At 46.3% G+C, this 24,363-nt stretch overlaps 2 protein-coding genes and 1 long non-coding RNA gene across 10 annotated transcripts in view; 2 read left to right on the top strand and 1 right to left on the bottom strand.

Annotated features, from left to right (window-relative positions):
- The first annotated feature begins 2,729 nt into the window (after positions 1-2,729).
- yin lies at positions 2,730-10,330 on the top strand. 3 transcript variants are annotated; one of them, XM_070219006.1, is made up of 5 exons: positions 2,730-2,856; positions 2,912-2,997; positions 7,627-7,711; positions 7,777-8,005; positions 8,303-10,330. In XM_070219006.1, the coding sequence occupies exons 1-5, from the start codon at positions 2,751-2,753 to the stop codon at positions 10,134-10,136; spliced, it is 2,340 nt and encodes a 779-aa protein (XP_070075107.1). In that variant the 5' UTR covers positions 2,730-2,750; the 3' UTR covers positions 10,137-10,330. The 3 variants fall into 3 exon arrangements, with proteins under 3 accessions (XP_070075107.1, XP_070075108.1, XP_070075109.1); XM_070219007.1 differs by lacking the exons at positions 2,730-2,856; positions 2,912-2,997 and adding an exon at positions 4,584-4,968; XM_070219008.1 differs by lacking the exons at positions 2,730-2,856; positions 2,912-2,997 and adding an exon at positions 6,337-6,505.
- A 188-nt stretch (positions 10,331-10,518) lies between these two features.
- Positions 10,519-14,645, top strand: LOC138913880 (uncharacterized). 2 transcript variants are annotated; one of them, XR_011419754.1, is made up of 2 exons: positions 10,519-11,324; positions 11,390-14,645. It is a non-coding gene; the product is annotated as an uncharacterized lncRNA (long non-coding RNA). The 2 variants fall into 2 exon arrangements; XR_011419755.1 differs by having other exon boundaries at positions 10,519-11,308.
- A 2,985-nt stretch (positions 14,646-17,630) lies between these two features.
- The window catches only part of ec (ubiquitin specific peptidase echinus), a 54,211-nt gene continuing 47,478 nt past the window's right edge, over positions 17,631-24,363 (bottom strand). For all 5 annotated transcript variants that reach the window (XM_070218348.1, XM_070218349.1, XM_017138095.3 and 2 more), the window contains 3 exons: positions 24,048-24,341; positions 23,122-23,250; positions 17,631-23,048 (listed from right to left, as the gene is read on the bottom strand). In XM_070218348.1, coding sequence (XP_070074449.1) covers positions 18,582-23,048; positions 23,122-23,250; positions 24,048-24,341 — 4,890 coding nt within the window. In that variant the 3' untranslated portion in view covers positions 17,631-18,581. The remainder of the gene's footprint in view (positions 23,049-23,121; positions 23,251-24,047; positions 24,342-24,363) is intronic.

Genomic DNA, 24,363 nt, shown 5'->3' on the forward strand with positions numbered 1-24,363 from the left:
TCCAGATCATCACAGTCCATCACAATTGCTTTGAGGGCAGGTGTGCTTATCACACCTGCCACGCCCCGTCTGTCATCAGCCAGTGGGCGGTGGGTGGTCGGTGGTGGGTAGTGCAGATTGCGCCCAGTCATTAACTAAATATTTTCAACGCCCTAACGGTTATCTCCTTGGCATTACTTGCAGATCTGTGGGATGGGAGCTTCCCACCTTTAGCCGCCATAAGTCATGAATCGAAAAGTAGGCTAGTATATACGGTCTGCAGATAATAATTCAAGAAGCCGCTACGACGTCAATACGCTGATAATACTGCAAAATAGAAAAGATAGTGTGAGTCAAACGAAGTTTGAAAGTGAAAAAGGCAGATTTGGGGATCTGCAATGTCAATGTGTTCCCCTCTAATAATTTGGATTGTTGGTTAATTTGGTACTAGAGATTATACCCAAATAACCAACCTGTTTACTGATAAGCTAAAAATATAGATCGCAAACTTACTAATTAGCCATTCCTTTTTCAAGAAATTTGAAGTACTCCACGTATTATTGAAGCAGGGCGTCCAGTATTTAATACGAATGACTTGCATATAACGAACTAAATGACTTTCCTTTTTCTCACTTTTCAAGGTGTAAATAACGAAGCTTAAGACCCCAAAATGATTGGCGTTATTTTGAAAGCACTACAATAAATTATCCTAAGCCCTTTAAAATTATATTAATGGGAAAATTTACTATTAGAAAGCCATTAAGTAGTTTTATGGCCGATGAATCTATCAAATTCGAAATAATTTCATAGAAATATGTGGGAATGGTAGAATCATTGGAGAAATCGTTAAACTACATATCTTAATTATTTGATTGAATCTTTAAATCGATAAGAGATCTAGGTATAAACCGTGATTTACCTTAGATAATTTAAAATCCGAATAGATTTTTTTCTCAAAGTCCCGGGGAACCTAAAAGTTTTTAAATTTCGTTATAAGAATCCAATTAAAAGAAATATGCAAATATTATATTAAAACTGAAATCAGTATAGCTAAGATCCTTGAAGGCGCAGAGCGATTGAAGGGCTCTTCCGCCACGTAATAACCCTGCATCCCCCGAAGTGGAAACTCCGAAATACACAGTTTAACCCCCTTTGGCCCACCGCCATCGATTGCCATCTAATCGGAGGAGGTGGTCGCAAAACTTGTGGCGTTTTTGTTTTATGAACTTAATCGCTGCGTCGATAGCTGCGAATAGTATTTATGGCCGCCTATCATTATAGCCATGCCCAGAAACAAGTATAAACATCTATTGGCCATAGCCAATCGGCCGATTCCCGATAGCCCATAGCCCATGGCATATAGCATATAGCATATAGCCGATATTGTTATTGTTATGGCTAACCATTATTGCTCAACGAGGGGCCCTGACTGTGCGACAAGTGAACTTTTTGTTTGCTTCTTGCTTTCGATTTTACGATTGTCACTTGGCTCGAGATTGCATGGTGTCTAGTCTTTATAATGCGAGCTATGCGATCGATTGAGTAACACTTAATTAAAGCCATCAAGACGTTGGGTGTCTGTGTGTCGGTCGATCGGTCGACCGGGTTGCGTGTTGACAGGCATAGAGATCTATACCATACCGCATACCGTCTATAAAGCGGAATCTGGGTGAAAAAACTCTTTTCGCCCGATCCTGGGGCCTTATCAATCCGCTGGTCAGGTGGCGATGGGCTCCAGAGTTCCGATAAGATCGCAACTACATGCTCATAATCGGTGGGCTAATCGCACACCTCGGCACGAGCTTTCCAAATCGCACTTTGTGCCGCGATTAAGTAACCGGGGACTATAAATGCGAAGCGAAAGCAAGATATTGCCGATCCGATGTCCTTGCCTCAGATAGGCAGATACTCGGTCGCAGATACCCGATCGATCGATCGATCGATTTCTTAGGGCAGTGTCTCAAGGGTCTGAGATGTTCTGCCGATAAGGGGCACTCGTGGATCTGAAGACGAAGGCCCGGACCCCGATATCGATGGTGATAACTGGTGGAGTGTTTGCTCAACTGATTGCATTTGTACACAGATATAACGGCTATTCATTGTGTTAAGCTATTAATATAATATCTTTGACTTTAATCTAATTTAATAATCAAGTTATCTCAACAGTGGCGATTCACGGATTTTGTGGTGAGGGTAATATCAGAAAAAAAATGTTTGTTTTTCTTTTAGTTTTTTCTGTAACTTGGCCAAAAATGGTCTTACACCAAAAATACGCACTGTTTTGAACAGATAACAAAATAATAAATAAATACATAACACTTTCCGTTTGATTTTGAAAAAATAAAGTTTTCGCCAATTCTCACACTATTATAATTTTATCAGAATTTTTTAAGAAAACTGTGAACAAAAATAAAATGTCCTGGTTTAAATGCCAATCGATTGGAAATTTGATAACGAGTTCAGAAAGGTATGATAATACTTGGATCAATATTTCCATTGTTTTGATCAAAAAACCAATTATTTTGTTGTAAAAAATTGGGATCTGTTTTTTTGGTAAAAATTTGAATTTGTCTTATTGTTTTTTTGCTGTAACTTGGCCAAAAATGGTCTTACACCAATAATAATAGCAAAATTCCATTCTTTTTTCACCTGAGTGGGGGGTGATATATCCTTACCCCCCGTGGATCCTCGCATGTATCTCACGCTTGCCAAACATATCTGAACCCATTTACTTAGTGTTGGCTGTCAGAAATCCAGACTTGAGTTCAAATATGTTTAACAGGCAGCGGAATTCCGAGGCTTACGGCAGTTCCAGCTCCCTCTGCAGCTCCAGTTCCGATCTGAGCCGCCTAATAGCCGGCTCGCAATTCAGTCGCAGTAGGTTGATCATTGCATTCCATAATACCTAGCATTACTTGAGTAATTCCTACAGTTCGTCAGTACACCCGCACTCGAAAGAGGGAAAATCGCTTTGAGCGCGTCCACTTTAACCAAGATGGGCCCTTCGATTTGGAAGAGGTAAGGCTGACATATAGGAAATAAGAAATAGGAAATAACGCTTTTGACACATTTCGCATACATAAATACTTTCGCAACCGCCCGACTTAATGATATAGCACGGCGCTCCGCGGTCCTCCATTCTCGTGAAAAACCTCAGTAATCTCGAAGCGAAACCATTGCTAATGCGGACCATAAATCTTTACAGCTGGATAGATTTATGGTTGCCTGGGAAAGTCCCACAAATTACTCAAAGCCGTAAAGAAAACAAACAGAGATAACAGCCACTTGGCACTCGACCATTTTGCACGGCCAGGGGTCCGATCGCCAGATAGGAATAGGATTGAAACGAGATAGGATCGATCCGGAATTATCAGTTTATTAGCTTAGTCTAAAAGAAAACGACAGGGATAACAACTAGCGATAAGAACGTATTCTAAGAATCATTAGGGGTAAAGTTATTCTTTAAGAATTAATAGAAATAAGGGTTCTTAAATGTTCTTCGTAAAAATTCGCATCCAAAGAGGTTTTAATTACAAAACAGTACCAATGAAACTAAAACATAACTATAGATAAGGATAAAACTAACTTCTCGGAACAAATTTTCTGTAACAACCGCCAAACAGTTGCCACAACAATTGGATATGAACAGGAAAATCGAATTCAATGATAAGTAAACACACTCCAGGTATTTGGTGTCCAAAGATATGGATACATTCTTTGCGAAACCACTGGAAAAACATGCTGACAAAATATTAACAGTGAATATACAGCTGCACCCCATCCAATTATGGGACTCCTAGCGATAATGCTAATCGGTGGGGTATCCACTAATTCAGAGCGTCGTCACTCCATCAGCATTGAACTTGACTGTCAAAAGCTCTCCACCAAAGAGAAGAGGCGGCGGGAACACCCCTATAAAAATAGAACGAAGAACGCCGCTGCAGCTGCAATGATCTCTGAAATAAGAGAGAGCAAGAGGGTTAGAGCTACACAGAAGATAAAAACTATTTCTCCAGTGAATTTAACAATGGTATATCAATTTTAGTTGCTAGTATATTTCTATCCCAGTAGAGTACACCTTTACTAATGAGAAGATAAAAAAAGAATTATAAAAAATATAATTAATACTTTTTTGTGATACATTAATATTTTCAGTTAAATGTTGATTAAGTTTAAGTTGAATGACAATACAATTCTAGATAAATGTAGTTTAACCTATGTATACATAATATTATGATTATACTCAGGCTTATTTATTTTGGAATTATCTATTTAATTAAGAGACTTGCTAAGTTTTTGGCAACTCGTATTGGCTGGAAAATACAGTTTTGTAATGGCCAAGCCAGTGTAAACTTAATTTTTTGAGTGTGGAGAGCGCAGCTTAAAGCTTAGTTGGCTGTGGCTCTCATCCACCATCGCCAAAACCATTCCCCTCCCCCTTTCACCACAACCACCTGTTTATCTAAAAATTTAATTTGATTTTTGTTCTTGCTCGATTTGTGTGTGCTTTTTTTTCTGTTTGTTTCGCGACTGCGCTGCCGACTTTGGCGGCGACTGCGAGTCACGTTTAAAAGCGCAGCTTGCAAATGGACAGAGCATCATTTATCGTCGGCCAGCGACGACGATCGTTTTATGGCGTCAACGTGGTGATCACCGCCAACCCCCCACCAAAGCCCCTCTTTTCACCTGTTTTTTGTACTTTTATTTACTCACTTACTTTTTTTTTGGCAAACCAAAATCAGTGCAAAAAACCTTTTTGTCAAAACGTGTGCTTTCTGTGTGTGTGATTCTGTTTCTCCGATTTTTCGGGGGCACTTCGATAAAATTCCAAAGTGCCCAGCGATTCGGCGACTTTTGTGCGAAGCTCATTAAAGAGCAATTAAAAGGTGACCAAAAAGCAAAAAGCAGAACCAAGCCAATGCCAAAATGGCAAAGCAAATAGCTAACGGTAAAAACGGACAGAAAGAGGAGCCCGCTGTCCAAATTGCGGTAAGTGGTCGAAAAGGGTTAAGGCTGTAAGCGAACGGTAAACGGAATGCCCTATAAGGGCAGGCAGAAGAAATCTCACAAAAAAAGGAGGTACAAGAATGTACAGAAAGAAAAAGTTCTTGAAAATCTTAGAAATTATCCAAATATGATAGAGTTTCAGAAAATCAACATCCTTGCGTAATATATTCAATGTTTTATTTGATTTTTCATCGAATAATAATAAGTTTACACCTATTATCATATCGTATCCCTTTTTCTTTCGGTGTGCGGAGAGTAGAGAGCGGAGAACAGCTACTTATCACTTTCAGTTGTCAATTGAGAAAGTACAGTGCACACAAAGGCACACACATTAGTGTACTTGCAATGGTCGGCCGAGAAAAAGAAAATAAGAAAAAGAAGCTGCGAACCCGCCAAGTTCCAAGTTCCAATGACTTTTCTTCGGCCGCTTCTTTCTCCTCTCTTCGGTCTCGTCTCCATTTTCTTTATTTTCTTCGGCCACCAAGGCTATTGATCGCGATGGCAGCGCAGTCGACCTTGAACGCCCCCAGTGATCGAGAAATGTGTGTCAACCAAAAGCAAACCAAATCAAGATCCTTTTATTGCCCGCAAATTGATTGAATTAATCGAGTCGAGTCTCAGGCGAATCAAAACAAGAATCGAAGAGATTTTGTGTTCCACTGCAGGGTAGACTGATGAATACCCTATAAAAATCGCAACTAACAGTACTAATGGGTTATTTAATAACCGGTTTTCTGTCAACCATAAAGCCCAATTTAATATTTATTATTTCAATTATATTTAATTTGTCGCATGAAACCCATCATTTAAATTAATTAGTTTTGCTTAATAATTGCAAATCTTATTTTTACAATTTTATTTAGTTTTTTTATGGGTTTAATTTTTGGTATACCCCTTGGGAAAAAGGAGCGTATGATCGATACTGACCCACTTTGGTGGTCGGGCCACGCGAATGCATTTACCCCGAGCATTGTGATCCCCTGTCCGTCCGTCCGACTTCCCCTGAATGCCCATCGATAAGGTCTAGACACCTCTGAGACTATCAGCTGTAGCTCTGATCTCTCTCCATCTTCCCCCGAAGTTCGGTTCGATCCCAACCCTTTGCCACTCTCCAACGATCTCCTATTGTTTGCTAATTTATTTGCCTTCGCCTAACAACTGTTACTGCCGCGAGGGGGAGTGTCAGGGGGCGGAAGAAAGGGCGAGAAGAAAGACGGGTGGCAAATCGAACTTTAAAGCTTTAAAGCAGGCCCAGCGCCGTAGAATTCTTAGTTCGATACCGAACGTTGTCTCCGATAGACAAGCAACAGCTCAAGATCTCCAGATCTCCGGGGATCCAAATAGTGGCGTCTAGAGTGGAGTGCAAAGTATAGTTGGCCAAAAACCAAGCCAAAGTTAGTTATAGTTCGAGTCAAAACTAAAAACCCCCGAACGATTCGAGCGTTACATAAAGCCAGTTATAGTTATGGCATTTGTCGGCAGTGCAGTTGTTGCCCCGGAGAATTGCAAATCAGCAACGGTGAGTCTTCCGAAGCGCGAGGAGTGCTGGGGGAGAAGGGGAGCAGAGGCAGTTGGCCTAGGCCGTGGTGTGCGCAGAATTCTCAATCATCAATGGATCACTTACCGCCTTACTGATTTACTGACTTACTGACTGATGGAGGCTCTCTATCGGCCGGGGAGGAGAAAACCCGTTTGCATTCCGTTGCTCACCTTGGCCAAGAGACGCGGCAAATCAAAACAAAAAACAGAAAACTAAAAAGCCAAGCAAAACAAAACAAAGCAAAACCTATCCAACAAAAATCGAAAGCCAAAATGAAAACGAGACGTAGTGACGACAAAAAGCGACATTACCATTAGAATAGGCATAGAAAAACCAAAAAAAAAAAAAGGGGTATCCGAATACAGAAGTACCCTTGCCAAGAGATTTCATCATGTCATTGCAAAAGTTCCCCACAAGCCAAGATCAATTAAAAGTTCCCCCTAATTATTAGTCATTTTCCTCTAAATAATTTACACATCGAACTTTAGATATAGGAGCTTATGAAAACGCCTCCTGAAATAATATTTCACTAAGTTATTTATTTATTTTAATAACCAGAAACTTATATTACCCTATTCACTTCCCTATTCACTATATAAAGAAAGCTATATAATAAATGTCCATAGAATAACTATATAAAAACCTACAACATTTTTGCAGGGCTCGTTTTTCTCAGTCACTTCTCAAAGTCACTCATAATTTGGAGGCTATTATAGGCAGATTAAGAGTTACAAGCTTTTAGGAGCCGCCTCATAAAGGAGTTAATTTATGAAGCTCTCCTTTGTGTCAGAACCCTCAGAAGTCGGACACAAAGCAATTTTGAGCACTGAAACAAAGTTAACTAGCCAAATGGGTAGAAAGTTTTTACGATGGAATGTCTAACAAATCTCTTTGACTTTGGGCGTTGTGTGAATTTCTAGCGACGTACTTGGGTCGGAAATTTGCCAAGTCAGTCGATGAAACGACATATTCTCAATGGAGGGACCAACGATAAAGAAAGCCGGATAGATAGGGCTTCGATCTGATAAAGCAAATGAGCGGGTACAATTAGATCGCGATAGTTTTAATGGCTCTGGTTCTTTTCCCTTCTTCTTTTCTAGGCCCCCGCCATTCCGTATCCCAAGTCGGTGGCCTTCATCATCAGCAATGAGTTCTGTGAGCGCTTCAACTACTATGGAATGCGCAGTGAGTGGTTTTTTATCCTGTGAAGTTAAAGTTACCTGATATCTAATATTTACCCTATTTTCCAGCCATTTTGGTGCTGTATCTCACAAACAAACTGGGCTACAATGAGGAAACCGCCACGGTGCTCTTTCACACGTTCACCATGCTGGTCTATATCTTTCCGCTGATCGGAGCCCTAATCGCCGATGGCTGGCTGGGGAAGTACAAGACGATTCTGTATCTGTCGCTGGTCTACAGCCTGGGAGCCATGGTGGTGTCCTTTGGGGCTGTTCCACTCACGGGAATGCCAACCAAGTGAGTGAATACCTATGTATATATTATATCATATCATATCATATATTCCATCATATATTCTCTTCTAAATATTATAATATTTTTATTATTTCTATAAATCATATCATATCATATATTCCATAATATATTTCAAGATATATTCCATCATATATTCTAAATATTATAATATTTTTATTATATCTATATATCATATCATATCATATCATATCATATCATATCATATCATATCATATCATATCATATATTCCATAATATATTCTCTTTTAAATATTATAATATATTTATATTCCTCTACAGGGCGGTGACCGTTGTGGGACTCCTGCTGATAGCAATCGGAACTGGAGGCATCAAGCCCTGCGTCTCGGCCTTTGGCGGCGATCAATTCTCGCTGCCCGCCCAAAGTCTCCAGCTGGCCAAGTTCTTCTCGCTCTTCTACTTTGCCATCAACGCAGGATCCTTGATCTCGACCACATTTACCCCTATTTTAAGGGCCGATGTCCACTGCTTCGGGGATCAGGACTGCTTCTCGCTGGCCTTTGGCGTGCCCGCCGTCCTGATGATCATCTCGGTGGTGATCTTCATGGCCGGCAAGCGATTGTATCGCTGTCAGCCACCCGCTGGGAACATGATCTTCGGGGTCTCGCGCTGCATTGCGGATGCCTTCAAGGGCTGGCGAAAGCGGAGGAACTCGGAGCCCATGGAGAGCTTCCTGGACTACGCCAAGCCGACGGTGGGGACGCGAATGGTGCGGGAGACCAAGTGCCTGGGCAGGATTCTGCGCCTCTTCCTGCCCTTCCCCGTCTTCTGGGCCCTCTTCGATCAGCAGGGCTCGCGCTGGACCTTTCAGGCCACCCGAATGGACGGCATGGTGCTGGGCTTCCAGATCAAACCGGACCAAATGCAGGTGGTCAATCCGCTGCTGATCCTCGGCTTCCTGCCGCTCTTCGACTACATCGTCTACCCGATTCTGCGCCGCTGTGGGATTAGGAGACCCCTGCAGAAGCTGACCATTGGCCTGCTCTTAGCCGCCTTGGGATTCTTCTTGTCGGCCGGTCTGGAGATGAAGATGGAGCAGGCCGCCTTGGGGGCCATGCCCACGGAACCGGATGTGGCTCATCTGAGGATCTACAATGGGATGCCCTGTGGCTATGAAATTTCTAGTGAGGCGTTGGGATCTCCGCGGCATGTGGAGTCCCTGGGAATGTGGCAGGATCTAGCGGTGCGTTTGGCCCAGTCCAAGGAGTACGCTTTCCAGGGGAAGCCCTCCTCCGGAAAGTGTCCACCCATCGCTGGAAAGTTGCATTTGCAGCCGGGCAAATCTGTGGGCTATCTGCTGGCCCAAAACAAGCTGGTGGAGTTTGCCGATGGCCTGGAGAGCCTGGCAGCCACCGAAACCGGGCGCAGCTCGGTGAGGGCTCTGCTGAACACCCCGGAGAACGAGGGACCTGCCGTGCTGCTGGAGGCCAACGAGTCACCCGTCTCTCTGGACCCACGCAACCCATCGCAGCTGTACAGGATCACACCTGGCCACTCGCAGCTGAACATCAATGGCCAGAAGGTGGCCAGCTTGGAGACCAAAGGCGGCGGCCTGTACAGCCTCCTGGTGGCCGGAAGTGCCCGCGATGGCTACCAACACAAGCTAGTCGAGGTGGTGCCACCCAGTGCCGTCTCCATTCTGTGGCAGCTGCCGCAGATTGTGGTCATGACCGCCGCCGAGGTGATGTTCTCGGTGACCGGACTGGAGTTCTCCTACTCCCAGTCGCCGCCCAGCATGAAGAGCGTCCTGCAGGCCTGCTGGCTGCTCTCGGTGGCCATCGGCAACATGATCGTCGTGGTGATCGCCGAGTTCAAGTTCACCAGCTCGCAGTCCGGCGAGTTCACCCTCTTCGCCAGCCTCATGCTGGTGGATATGCTCATCTTCCTGTGGCTGGCCCGCAGCTATCAGTACAAGGACCAGAGCGAGGACCTCGAGGAGGACGATGCCAACGAGCCGAGGAGCGAGGATGTGATGCAGACAAAGCCCCGGGCCATCGAGACACCCCAGCGAAGAACCGGCGGCGGCTTGGAGGCCGAACTGGGCTACGGGGCGTATCGCAATCACGCCTACGATAACGATTTCTCGGAGGCCTAATCCAAAGGGAAACCCACATCCATAAACCCTCATTTTTCCCCCTCATTAGTCGTAGCCAAAACTCTTGTATTTATTTTATTTGTTCGCATTTATTTGTTTAGTCGGCTGTAAATACGTTCGTTTGTACGAGTATTCTGTATATGCATTTTTTTTACCCAATTGTTATGTAAATACATTTTATACGTTTTATTATAGACATGGTGTTTTTATATTTAGTGACTAAAGATATTTAGATAATATTATTGAAATAGACTTAGTTACATTTTGAATTTGAGTTGAGTCCCACATTTGCTGTTAGTCGACCGCTGTTAATTTTCGGTTAACAGTACTGCAGTTGTTTTGGGGTTGCCACCTCGCTGAAAAAAGATACAGTGGTGGGCTGCCCAAGTGCGCTGTATCTGTTAGAATGTCTATCTTTGAAGTTGAAAATTGCAAACGAAGTGAAATTAAAAGTGATCGGTTAAAGTTAACTCGTTAAACCAGTGTTTAGGGGTGTTTGTAAGCCAAATATTGAACAATTGTAAGTAAATTTAGCTGTGGGCCGTGGCAGCGTTCGCGAAAATTCTGCAGATACTAGAAGCCAGGGGCGTAGTTTAAATGAGGGATAGCCCCCCTTTTCGGACAAGTGGCAGCCCCAGCCCCCAATGGCCGTCGTTTTTTCGCCGACCGCATTCAATGTGCGTAGTCACCGAAGATAAGTTGTAGTTACAGGGCCTCTCCGTTAAATTCTTATTTTTTCAAAATGAAAACAATCACTAAAAACCTAAAACACAGCTAGCTAGATAGTAAAAACGTGGATCCACCGAATGTAATACGTTAAATTGCATAATTCGGGTTATTTCACCAACGCAAAAGCGGCGTGTAAAGGAAAATTTATGGAACGGCATTGCCAGCACTGCAGAAAATTCCAAAGAAGCCATTTAGAATGCAAACCCAGGCACATATGCACAGAAGATACGAGGAAATCGTGCCTGCAGCTGCTGCATTCCGAAAACCAGACCGTAGCCTTGAGGACTACGAACAATAAACCCCTGGGAACCGAACCCAAATGGCTTATAGGGGTTGGACTGGGCTCAGGTAGGCGAGAAATCGAGGAAACCGAGGCTACATTCTTGCCACCGCCGCTACGGAGATCATCAGTCGTCGGCGGCATGGCCTAGTGGAAACTTCTTGTGAGGAACTCTTCTCGTAAGAGTTCAAAGTGTGCATTATTTTTTTTAAAGAATTTTTTTAAAGTGCCAAATTTTTTTTAGAGGTGAAATCAGTTTAGAGAGTGACTTACACAGCAGACCCAACGCAACACGACCGGGATGTGTTCCATCGGGCAGCGGCAACTTCTTCTGGGCCTCCCCAGCCCCAACTTAGAATCCACACTTCTCCCGCAATATCTGTGACCAGTACCACACAGCTTCAAGTCCAGTAATCGTCTCCATTGAACCATCAAGCTATAAAGAACGACAGTGAAATCCTCAAGCATTATGAGATTCTCCGCCTGAGCTGCAATTCTTCCGGGTGGCGTCGTCTTTGAGGCATCGAGAAGACGCGGCTGCCTCGAAGAGCGTCTGCGGTACGAGTGGTGCACCTTGTGCGGCGGCAAGCGGAGCGGACGGGCCCATATAAACCCAACCCTGCAGTCCTAGGTTCAGACCCTATGGCCCAACCGACACACAAGGAGGAGGATCACTCCCCTTGGTGGAACGAAATGAAACGAAAACGCTTGCGATGGAAAAGTCTGACCGGAGCGAAAGAGCAAAGAACCAAGAAAATCCCCAGAGCGTTCGCATGGCGCCACTTGCGTTCCGAGAAGACGCGTACGCATACCTCTATCGGTCGCAAGTGGCGGTACGCGGATGCGAGCGAGACGACAATACTGTAGACAAGGAGAGACGGCTCCCTCTCTCCATCCCTCTCTCTTACGCGCTGGCCAGGCGTTTGCATCGCAAGCGGGCGAGCGAGACGGCCATAGGGCGGATTGCAGGGCCCGAAAGAGAGCGGTGAAGCAATATAAGCCCTATAAACACTAAAGAACGCATCGAAAGATGTGTATAACTAAGGGGCATCCCTCGGCGAGCTCAAAGCACAAACCGCACTCACGACTAGCGCTCCGCACTGAAGAGACCAGCCAAATCCGGAAGAATTAATCGGCCAGATGTGTAGAATCAGGATAAATTACTAACTGCCCAGGCAGCTGTATAAACCCAACCAAAAACTATGAAAGCAAGAGCTATGCGCTCTTTTAAAGCCCAAAAAAGTGTCATCGTAACGTTCACCCACTTCACAGTCCATCAAGTCCATTTCTGGTCTGCACAAAGAGATATTGTAGTGTCTTGATGGCCTAAATATTTGCTTATCCTTGAAGTTATCACTGCCCTAGGAACTCGTCAGTATTCAGGGGGATTTTACGAACCGGGTTGCTAGATGTAGGGACCTGTAGAATCAGAAACAGAATCAGATGCCACGCCGCCATTTCACTAGATCCCAAAGCCACGAAGCTACGCCCAGAAGATACTGCCTCTGCATAGGTTCTCAATGTGAGCAAGAAGGCCCAAAATGGATTCCCATCGGCTAAGGGATATATTACCTATTAATTCTCGTATAATCCAGCACTGTTGAAAAACTCAAGCTGGGCCACAAAACGAACTCATCACCACAGCCACAAAATAAATGGGAAACAACTCAAGAATTAGCCTAGCTCAACTATTCCACTGATAAATCATAAAACCAGTGCCTAGAAATCGCCCAAGAGCGGCATTTTGCTTTTGCTTTAGTTTTTTACGTTGGTTTTCAACTAACCGAAATATTGCTTGCAGCCAATTAATCAGTTTATTAGCTGAAAAAGCCCTTAAATTAACTGCCAGGAGGTGAGTTTTTGTCTTCGATCCTTGGAAAGCGTTAAGTAGGTGCCCATCTAGAGGAGACAGGCCAGGTAAAGCCTGTATAAAAAACCTATAAAAAAAAACAGTTAAAAAAACCAATATGGAAATGCTTTACAAGCTTGCCAGAAGTTAAGCGAAAAAAGAAAACTAAAAATGCGTTGAAAAATGAACACGAAGTGCTCGAGTTTATCGTGCGTTTTGAAACGCAAAAGAAATATAAAAAAGCGAATTAAATGCTGGTCAATCGTTTGACCTGCAGTTTATTTGCAAATGACCAAGAATATTCGCTAAACTTAGGACAAAGCTTGTTTAAAAAAAAACAAAATTCCTTCTACTGGGCACCGGCAAAGCGCTTCCACCGGGGAATTAAGCAAAAGCTATTATTCTATTGGCCTTGATTATTAACCTATTTCTATGCTGTGTTCTTTCAGATGAGTTTTGAACAGAGACGAAACTTGGAGCCTCGCGGAGCCAAAGTTTTCAATTGTTTTTCAGTTTAGATTCGCATTCGAGGCGATTTCTAGCACTTTTTCAAAATAGCTTCCTAAACATTCGCTGGCTAATCCTTGAACTTGAGCTTCCATTTCCATTCAAAAGTCATCTTCATCCCGTTGGTGACTTGCTTGAGCCGGAACATTGTGCTTAGTCCCTTACTTCAGGTCATTAGAACCACTTTTCTGAAAATGTCCTTCGGCCTAGGGAACCCCATTGAAGCTATTGCTTTCTCCTGAACTTGATATGCAAGCAGGTGCAAATAGAGCCTACGAAGTCCAGTCCTTCTCCCACTGAGGCCACAGCCAAGAAGCTACGCCAAACACAAGAGAAGATATTATTAACCACACTGTACTTAACCTAACTTAACTTTCAGATCCGCCCTGGAGGAGATTCTGTTTGTTTTTGTCCGTTCGAGAAACTAACCCCTTCTTTTTTCAGAATTCCCGATCAGTCCTGAAGTCCAGTTTCCCCATCGTTTCATTTATGTGTGTTTTACCCCAGTAACTTGAGTTGCTACAATCCCAATCCATTCTTTACCAGCTGTGCATGCCCTCTGCTTTCACATAACTCCTAAAACCCATTTAAAACCCTAATCACCAGACACTACTAATCTCAGTTCTTGTTTCGGTGAGCGCAACTTTGAAACGTTTTCCGAAACAGGAACAAAGAAAATATTTAAGAATTGCGCAGAACATAAATATCATGAACGCTTTTGAAAGCAAACGCTTTGATTACGGTTCAAAAAGATAACTAAAAAAAGAGAAAAAAGCAAAGACACATTTACTAACAATACTAACAAAGTATGAATACTTGCTGGTCAACGTTCTACGCAGTTCTTGAAAAGATGTATTCTAAATGAAATAAACACACCAAAAAAAAAGAAAATGCAAGTAAATGAAAAATGTGTGGAAACGTTATACGAATCTTCACCAAGGGCCCAAAGAATTAAAAGAGTATAAAGGAACCGTTATACGCCTGAGCCGATTCACAAAGAAATAAATGATATTTATTCTGTGGAGCCCAACAATCTGAATTCTATGTGCATTTCTTTGAGAATCGGCTTGGGACTCAGGTGAAATATTAAATCTTTTCTTGAACTGCTAAATTAAACAAGATAAATAAACTGAGTGAAACACAACTTTATTTTATTGGGCTTGGGAAAAATAAGTGCACGTTGCACTTCTGTCGATTTCGATTGTCAAACATTATGATTGAAATAAAAAATGAAAAGAAATTTATAAACAATTCAGAATCAACAAATGCAAGTAAATGAAGTTTGCAAAGAAAATTGGAATTGACAAGCTCTAAAACAAAAACGACGACCGAAATCAAGTAATGTCTTGACAACCAATCAGTTTTCAAAACCTGGTAGTACAAAAAAATTTACAAAACTACTTGCATGAGTAAAAATATCATGGACAATACTAATCGAAAAGAATGAAATCTATATGCATTTTTGAACTGGAGTACTGTGATTAATCTAACCAAGAATATGAAGAAAGCCAACACACTGAAAAAAATAAATTGTAAATGGAAGATATTTTATATCAAATACACATTTGGTTAAAACGTACTAGAATGTACAATATATATCTTCCTCATGGAATAATTGATTTTATAGGGCTGAAAAACAGGCAAACACCGTATAACAACCCGGTCGGACCTCAAGTCTTGAGGTGAACAAAATCATAGTCTTCGCTTGTGACATATTATTGGTGTTATTTCCCTCAAGGGATATTTGAAAAATACAAACTTTAACTAAAACAATCGCGAGTAATAGCCTCTTCCCATAGAGTCCATCCGTTTGAAACGGTTGGGATTTTCGACGAATGTGAAACTCGTGTTCCCACAGAACTCCATCCACCATCTACCATCCAATAACAGCTGAGTGAAGAGCAGTTGCTCAGCGCAACATTAACGAAGGGGGATTTTAACTCGGAAAAACTGTCGTAAAATTGCGTTCTCCTAATTTTATTGGAGAATAATACAATAAATAGATTAAAAATATAGTTTATTAACATATCTGAACGTTTATAACATATCCTACAATGAGTATGCATACATATTGCTGACTGCGGGGGAGCCTAACCTCCCGTACCCCACACTCCGCTCTTACTAAGCCTCTGCCTAGCCAATATTAATATGAAAAATTTGTAAACAAAACCAAATGTATGCTGTTTATGGTAAATTATAGCAACTTTGGAACTTTATAGGAGTACAAAGTACACTTTTAATTAACATTAGTTATATTTACGAAGTGCAGAACATATTTTGACGCTTTGCTGCAAACATTTATGTTTTCGTACGCACGACAGCTTACATTTTGGCCCACACATAACAACCTGCTTGCGAACGCTTTTCCGCTCATAACAAACTACAAAAAATTTAAAAAAACCCAAAAAACAATGAGCTGAAGCATTATTTAATTTTTTCCCGCCATCGATTTGATTTGTTCTCGCAGTCATCGTTCCAATTTTCACAGTCAAGAGGAAGAATTCAGAGTTGCACCGAGAAAACATCGCCTAACTGTCGCATAAAAGAGCCCGTCAAAGTCCGTTAAAATTGGATGGCGGACTAACTGGGAAATTTTCGGAACGGCAAAACCTTACGGACCATCCGTTCAACGGATGGTAGATGGTGGATGGAGCTCTGTGGGAAGACCCTATAACATGTCGCGATGGACCCAATGTATTTTTTATAAGGATAATGTTTCACTGTGCAACATTTTTATGGCTTTCAAATTTAACTGCATTTAAAGTACTTAAAGTACTCATCAATACGATTTAAACCCCATATGGCGTTCTTCTGGCTTAGCTCGCGGTTGGACATCGACTCGACTAATTTTGTGATAAACCGATTTCGATCATCAAAGACTTATTTTAAAGGTCATAGAAATCCCTCTTATACACAGCATCTCATGTCCATTCATTGGTTTAGAAGCTATACTTCGTCAAAGTTGGAAAAAATTTTAAAATGCTGGCATAAAATCCCTTTGAAGGACTATTACAAAAGACGTCTTGGAGGTGAGACTAAATGCGACGGAAGATCAACTTTTGGTCTCGAATTCCGAACGGAAGACCCAACTGAAGGAAATCCACACGAACATAAGAGATCAGGATATATCCATGCAAACCAAACTGGATGCCCAACTTTAGCTGATTCAGGAAAAGATAAAGGATCTATTGCAAAAGAACACTTCGAGGCGCGACTGAAGAGGCAAGACAAGAGCAGCTCGAAGCCGTAATCATAATCGTATTTATAGTCGTTTTCCAGCTATGTTTTGCTTGGCCTCACAGTGCTCTGTTAAGTTTCCTAACCATTTGGAAGTGCTGCGACTGGGATTGTGTGTCCGCTAGACCAGGAGGTTGTATCGGCTAGATAGGAGTGTGTATCCGCTATGTCGTGAAGGTTACTATAAATAATACGTTTTTTACATGCATGCACGTAATAAATAAAACGAGTTATAACACTTTACATTTTAAAGTTTAAAAGCATTCTCCGAACTGAATTCCCCAGCTGGTGTTTTTTATTTAAACTCTCCCTAATATTGCTGTCCCAAAACTTTTGAGGGAATGACCCCTATGTACACAATATGCACTACAAATGTACTTATTTTACCACTGAGACACAAACAAATGATTTTATTGAGATAAAAACAATTTTATTGTTTACATTTGTATTTTACACTTTTTGCGACTTTTGTTTGAAATATTTTAATTCTTTGTGTGTGCTGACGCATTATAAAAGAAGAAATATATAGCTTGCAACTCAAATTGCATCTATTTATGTTTCATTATCTGATTGGCAAATATAATATAATTGTCATACTTTTCTGAACTCGTTATTAAATTTCCAAACGATTGGCATTTAAACCTGGACATTTTATTTTTTTTGTCATTTTTCCCAAAAAAACCCCCTTATAAAAAAATGAAAATTGTCGAAAATGTTGGTCTTTTTGAGGGGCTTTTTCTCACATCAACCACAAGTGGTACCTTTTCTTTTACGAGCTCTGTTTAAAATACTCGTTAAATAACATTAAAACCCAAAGAGAAACTCTAGCCATTTTATTTGCCCACACTTCAACCACAAAAGTAAAAAGACTGAATTTGTTTTGTATTTATTTATTTATTTAGAAAAAATGATTCTTTACCATTCTTGTGGATGCTTGACATCTCTTTTCTCGCTGCTCGTATGCTGCAAAGATAAATCTTCTTTCAAAAGTCATTATAAAAATATATAATCTTCATATAATAATGTATAAACTGTAAAAGTAGTATTAACACTATAAATACACGGAATCGTTTAAATGCACAAGACACAAAAGAGTAAGCTTACGTTAGGCCTAATTAAGTACGAAATTAAAAAAATATGTATGCTTAGTCTGAAATTAAGAATTACAAAAAAAATTTTAAAAAAAAATGGAATGCGTGTGTCGTTGGACAACAGCACGCACAAGGAAGCTCAGCGACTGAGTTTCAAACTGCTGGCGAATAAATCGTATGTGGTAGGCTTAGGTAAAAAATGTAAATAAAATTCGTTGTGGAAAAAAAAGAACACGAAGGACTGGCCGGGCTTCGGGTGCTTTAGTTTTTAGTATCTGGGAATGCATTTAGTCAAGCGATCGATGTCCAATGGGGCGACGGTTGGCGCTGAGCAGGCTGTAAACGGTGCAGCAGCTGATCAGCTGCATCGTTTACAACCCAGCTTAGGGCCTCAGGGCAAGTATATGTGGATGGGCGTGTACAATATGCTTGTGTGCGTGTGCTTGGGGACATGGACATGGATGGATGAGTGGGTGGTGAGTGGTGGGTGGGTTGTGTGCCACAGCGGGAGCTTCTCATGTGGAACCATAGAAGGACTGTGCGTGTTCCCCCTCCGTTTCTGCGTTCCGCCCCGATCCTCGAGTCGCCCGCCAGCCCTTCGTCCTTAGACCTACGTATTTGTAACCATGCTATGTACATCCTTGGCGGATCCTTATTGGCGACGTGGCAGCATTGCATTGCTTGAGATTAACGGGTTCCATGTACGGCTAGAAAGTTGCACTAGAGACGGTCCACAACCAGGGTCGTCATCATCATCTGCGCTGGTTCAGCATCTGCAGGTAGTACTCGCAGTTGGTGCAGTAAACCGCCGGCGCGATCACATGCCGCTTGCGGCACAAGTTGCACTCGACGGCCTTGGCCGAGGCCTTCACGATGGCATTGTTGTAGACGCGGGTGGGTATGGCGGTGATGGCGGCCGAGGAGTTGCCCCCGGGCCCGGCTGCTGCCCCCGACGGTGCTCCTGGTGATCCCGCCGGCTCGGGCAGTCCATTCTTTTGCGGCGGCGGCGGTGGCAGGCACTCGGCTTCGCCCTTGGTCCCCGGCTCAAAGCTCACCTTCTTCTGCACGGGCTTGGCCATCAGCTGTTGCTGTTGCAGCTGCAACTGCTGCTGCTGTTGCTGCTGTTGCTGCTGCTGCTGATGCTGCTGGGCATTGGGCAGTGGGTAGTAGGGTCCAGCTGTTGCTGCTTGCACCGCTGGTTGATAGCCATGTGGCAGGGGCACTCGCTGGTAGGGCGAAGGCAAAGGCACTTGCTCGGTGGTCGCCACATTGCCGTTGCTGAAGTAGGCCTGCTGTTGCTGCTGCTGCTGCTGTTGCAACTGTTGCTGCTGCTGCTGCTGCAGTTGCTGGTGCTTCTGCAGGTGCACCGAGTAGCTGCCCAGCTGAGGTGGCGGATGGTGCAGGGGACGCGGCATGGTGGTGTACTGTGCGTCCATTTGCTGCAGGTGCTGCTGGCTGGCTATGCCGCTCATGCTGGTGCGATGTTGCTGCTGCTGCTGTTGCTGCTGCTGCTGCTGCTGCTGGCGTAGCAGCTCCTGATGTTGCTGCTGCTGCTGCTGCTGTTGCATCCTCTGCACATATCGCTGCATATCCGCTGCGGCTGCCGCTGGTCGCTGGCCCAACATGGGCGATGGCTGCTGCTGCTGCTGTTGCAGTTGCTGCTGCAACTGTTGCTGCTGCTGCTGCAACTGCTGACGCGGCTGCGCCTCCGTTTGCAAGCGCAGCATATTCTGCTGCTGCTGCTGGATCATCTGGGCGGTGACCTTCTCGTTGGGATGCTGGGCAGTGCGGAGAACCCGCTCCAGTATGGGATTGGGTATGAAGTCGTCGTCCTCCTCGTTCCCTGCGGTGGCCACCAGGATCACCTGGTCGCAGAAGGAGACGCTCTTCTTCTTCACCCGCTTGGGTGGCGCAGCGACTCCGTTCTGGTTGAGTGTCTGCTGCACCATCGTGTTGAGCAGCTCCACCTCGCGGATCTCCTCGGCGATCTGCGATTGGCTCATCTCGTACTTGGGCTTGGGCAGCAGTTGGTGGGTGCTCCTCACCGCCGGCATCGAGTCCACCTCATCCACATCCAGCTTGGATGCCCCTGCCCCGCCACTGGGCAGTCCGTTCATCTGGGTGCGCAGCTGACCCACCGGCTGTCCTCCCGCCTGGGAGAGCAGCTCCTGCGAGGCGTAGGATCGAATGGAGGTCTGCTCGAAGCGGTGGGCCAGATCCCGCACACTCGAAGGGGAAGAGGCCTCCAGCTTGCGCTGCATGGCCCGCAGATCGCTGGCCTGCTTGGCCTGCAGCTCCTTCAGCCAGTTGGCGTCCACCGGGTGGCTGGCCTGCTGCTCCTTGCGCAGCTTGAGCAGATGCTGGCGCTGCTGCAGCTGGGCCAGGATGCTGGTGGTGCCCTCCAGGGAGTCCAGCTGCTGGCGCTGGTGCTTGCTGGCCGCCTCGAGGGCCTGCAGCTGGCTGAGCTGCTGGTTGAGGGGTTCCAGGTCCAATTCGGGCGGCGGTGGCGGCGGGAAATCCTCGCTGGCCTGCCGCGAGTGGCAGGCGGAGTGCGGCGGACTGGGGTACGGAGGCAGTTCCATGGGCGGCAGCGGCAGGGGCAGCTCATCCTGGCCAACGGCAGACTGCAGCATTTGCAGATCCTTCAGCGGACTCTGCTCCGAGTGAACCTGGGCGCAGGTGGTGATGATCGTCTGGCAGGAGTCCTCGCTGATCGAGGTGTTCGAGCTCATAGCCGAGAGATTGGACAGGTTGGCCTCGTGGTGGAACTGCTGCTGCTGCTGGGGGGTCAGGGTGGAGCTGGTGCGCATGGGCGGCGGTGGCGCCACCTTGGGCACCATAGTCAACTGCCTGCCGCTGCCATGGAAGCTCTTGCGCATCAGCTTGCTCCGCTCGAGATTCGGATTGGGATTGCTGCCAGCATTGCTGCCTCCTCCGCTCGCGGAACTCGAGCCCGGGTAGTCAAAGTGGCCCTCGGAGATGTAGCCACTCATGCCGTGCTGGCCATGCTTGCCCAGACCCACGGCACTGTCGTCCACGGAGCTGCCTAGAAGGGTGCCCGCCGCCGTGGTCACTCCCCCTTGGTTGGTGGAGTAGTGCGGCAGATGGTGGTGATTCCCACTGGAGGCCACTCCGTCGTCCACCGCCTCGGTGAGATCGGGCATGGAGCGGTTCTTGCGCCGGATGAGGCCGCCCATCAGGAGCTTGCGCCTGATCTTGTGCTGCTTCTTGCCGCTCTTGTCCTTCTCCTTCTTCTCGTCCTTGTCCTCCTTGTGCTTCTTCAGCGTGTCCTTGGCGTTCACAAGCAGCGTTTCGGTGAGCGAGAACTCGCGGGTCAGCTTGTTGCGATCCTCGCTGCGACTGCGCTTCTCCTTCTCCTTGTCCTTGTCCTTCCGGCCGAACAGGGAGCGACTCTCCCGCTCCGGCTTCCCGGGACTACTGGTGGTGGTCACCTGCTGCTCGTACTCGATGGCATTGTCGTCGCAGGCGGCCGCCGAGGAGGCCAGCGTCTTCAGGGGACTCTTGCGCTTGGGCAGCGTGGCATAGATCTCGATGCTGGCGGGGATCTGCTGCTGCAGCTGCTGGAACTGCAACTGCTGCTGCTGCTGCTGCTGCTGCAACTGCTGCTCCTTCTCCAGCGTGCGATCCTTGCTGTTCTGGCGCACATGCTTCACGCTGCTGGTGCTGCCCTCCCGCATGTGCTTCAGTTCCGGCATGGCCTCCGTCTCCGCCCCCTTCTCCACCAGAATGCGGCGGTGCAGGCTCCTCGCCCGCATCACGCACGTGTTGTGCTTCATCCGGGCAAAGGTCATGGTGTGCGGATTGCTGTACGGCGCATCCATGGCCGCCCTCGCCCTTCCGGCGGCCGCATTGCAGAGGACGAGTGCTGTTTCCAGGTCGTGCGACTCCTCCACCAGTCGCGACTTCTCCAGCAGCTGATCCGCCTCGTGGCAGAGCTTCTCGCAGTCCCCCGACAGGGCCAGCTGACCATGTCCATGGGGCACCACATTCGGCACCATCGCACCCATGGCCGCCTCGGGAATCTTGGCCAGCTGGGGATTCAGGGCGTGCTTCGGCGGATACGAGTCCGTGGAGCTGAGCGAGAAGGAGTCGTAGCCGGGATCGTAGGGCAGACCGTGTCGCGTGGGACTCTGCGGCACCGCGGCCACACCCCTCTTGGCCACCATGTACAGATAGGGATTGTCCAGGGTGGTGGAGCTGGCCGAACTGGCGCTGTTCCGATCCCCCGACCAGTTGCCCGAGTCCCGACGACGCGGCTGGTTGAGGTGCTCCGGCATGGTGAGCCCATCGCTGGGCGGGCTGCTCCCGTTGGAGGAGGAGGCGTGGCCCGAACTGGACTCCGCACTGTGGCTGCGCTGCAGCTGCAGGTGCTGCCGCCTGGCCAGCTGGGCACTCAGCACCGCCTCGATGGGCTTGCGGCTGAGGAAGCCTCCATCCTTGTCGGCATTTTGTTGGTTAGCTGGTGTTGCTCCTCCTGGAGGAGCTACTATCTTGTCCTGGATCACACTCAGATTCTGGTACTGGGCACTCAGCACATGCTCCACCGTCTTCCTACTGATGTAGGCGTCCGTCTCGTCGCTGCTCATCAGGTAGCCCGGAAAGATGCTCTTCTGGATGACACTCAGGTTCTGGTAATCGTTGGTGGGCATGGGCGGCGTCCTCAGGGGCGTGGGGGTAATGGCCCGTCGGGTGCTGCCCAAACTGGGCTTCTCGGGACTGGGAGTCACGGCGCGACGAATCACCGGGGCACTCGTTGGAATGGTCACTGCATCCGGAACTCCTCCTCCGACTCCTCCTCCTCCTCCCTGCTGGGGAACCGCGTAGAGGAGCAACAGGGGCTGGTATCTGCCTCGGCTGCACTTGTCCACCACGCCCTCCCAGCTGGGACCCACCTCCTTGACGTTCGCGTCGTCGAAATACACCCACACCTTGAGCTTCGTGTGGAAGAAGAAGGTGGTGTAGTGCTTGCCGTAGTAGGAGACGATCCCCACCAGCTCGTGCTGCGTCTGCTGGGCCCACCGCTGCTCGCTGACCTGATGGAAGACGTCGCCCAGCCGCAGACTGGTGCCCACGGCCTTCAGGACGGCGTGCACCTGGTCGGCGGCCGGTCGCTCCGAGTCCCAGACAATGCCGATGGACACCACATCCGGACGGTTGAGCAGGGCACGGCATATGCCGATCTTGGCGCCACAGGTGTTCTGTTTGCATAAAATACATAGTTAGTAAGGTTAAGGTGCTTCTATATACTAGTTTATAGAATGTAGTACTCACCGGACAATCGCGTATGTCGCCCATGTTGCCGGCGGCCCTCAGAAGTTGGCCGAAACTCAGCTGCTGGTGCGACTGCAGGGCCAGACTCTTCTGGGAGGTCAAGGCCGAGGCGGAGACGTAGTGGACCATCTGTGGAGAGCAGAGATCGGAGATCAGAAGTCAATTAGCCAACTGCGGAATATGGTCAAGACGGAAGTGAAACGCCCACTGCAAAGCTACACCTTCTACTACTTCTGACGTCAGCTTGAGATATATCTTGTATCTATCCGCATGTATGGAGCCCCTTTTAAGGGACCCATCTGCATGTGCATAACCAATAACCCGTTTGCCCGGCTAACTGTTCTGTTCGGACGCAGAGACAAAAGACATTCAAGACACAAAACACACGAGCGACGGCAAGTGCAACATCGAATGTTGCAGGTGTTCTGTTCTGCTGGCAAACTGGAACCCACGCCACGAGTTTGGCTCTGATTCGATCACCAAACGATCGTATCTGAGATATGCGATCTGCGGTCCATGGCACCAAACGGGTTGTCGTGTACACTTGGAGAAAAGTTCAGGAGTAGTCTCTCTTTAAAATATCTATAAATATACTTTTCCAAAGTTCGGATATTTCTAGGTTTTAAAGATCAAAATCCCCACTAAATCTCAAGTTAATTTTAGCTATGTTTAGATCTAAGCTAAGCTCACTGCCAAATATAAATCAGGCTCATTAGGTTGGCTAATAATAATGCAAATTGTAGGCGAAAGTGGAACAAAAACAGAGAAACCAGTCGGGTGAGTGTTCAAAATACATATTTAAGAACTTTTCATCTCTTCCGCTAATAATCGTTTGATCTTCATTGTTTCGCGTTGTGAATATTTTATTCTAATTATCATGTGGTTCCTTTGGTAAAAACAGGAGATATAGGATATAGAAAACTCACCTGGGTGAAGGGCAGCTGCTCGGAGTTGGCTCCGCACTTGCAGACGCTCTGCTCGATGACGCGCATGGCGAACCTTCGGTGGGCAATGCAGGCGGAGGACTCGCAGGAGTCGCCGTCATCCGGCGAGATGTGCGAGTGGACGCGGTGCAGCAGGAGCTCGAAGCACTCTGCGGCATCGCCCAGGCATCCAAGGGGGAAGCGTCGTCCTGCCAGCGGACCACTGGCCAAGGCTCGACGCAGTGGCTCCGGACACAAGGCCGGTTCCGAACTGGTCTGCAGCTGCTGGAAGAGTTCCTGTTTTTGGATAGAAGGAGAT

The sequence above is a fragment of the Drosophila takahashii genome, chromosome X, assembly GCF_030179915.1.
Source record: "Drosophila takahashii strain IR98-3 E-12201 chromosome X, DtakHiC1v2, whole genome shotgun sequence".
Classification (NCBI taxonomy): Eukaryota; Metazoa; Arthropoda; class Insecta; order Diptera; family Drosophilidae; genus Drosophila; species Drosophila takahashii.

Excerpts from the sequence above, each read along its gene's own strand:
- yin (XM_070219006.1), top strand. The coding sequence starts at position 2,751 with ATGTTTAACAGGCAGCGGAATTCCGAGGCTTACGGCAGTTCCAGCTCC. Across the intron at positions 2,998-7,626 it reads GGCCCTTCGATTTGGAAGAG|GCCCCCGCCATTCCGTATCC; the intron begins GTAAGGCTGACA and ends CTTCTTTTCTAG. Across the intron at positions 7,712-7,776 it reads CAACTACTATGGAATGCGCA|CCATTTTGGTGCTGTATCTC; the intron begins GTGAGTGGTTTT and ends CCTATTTTCCAG.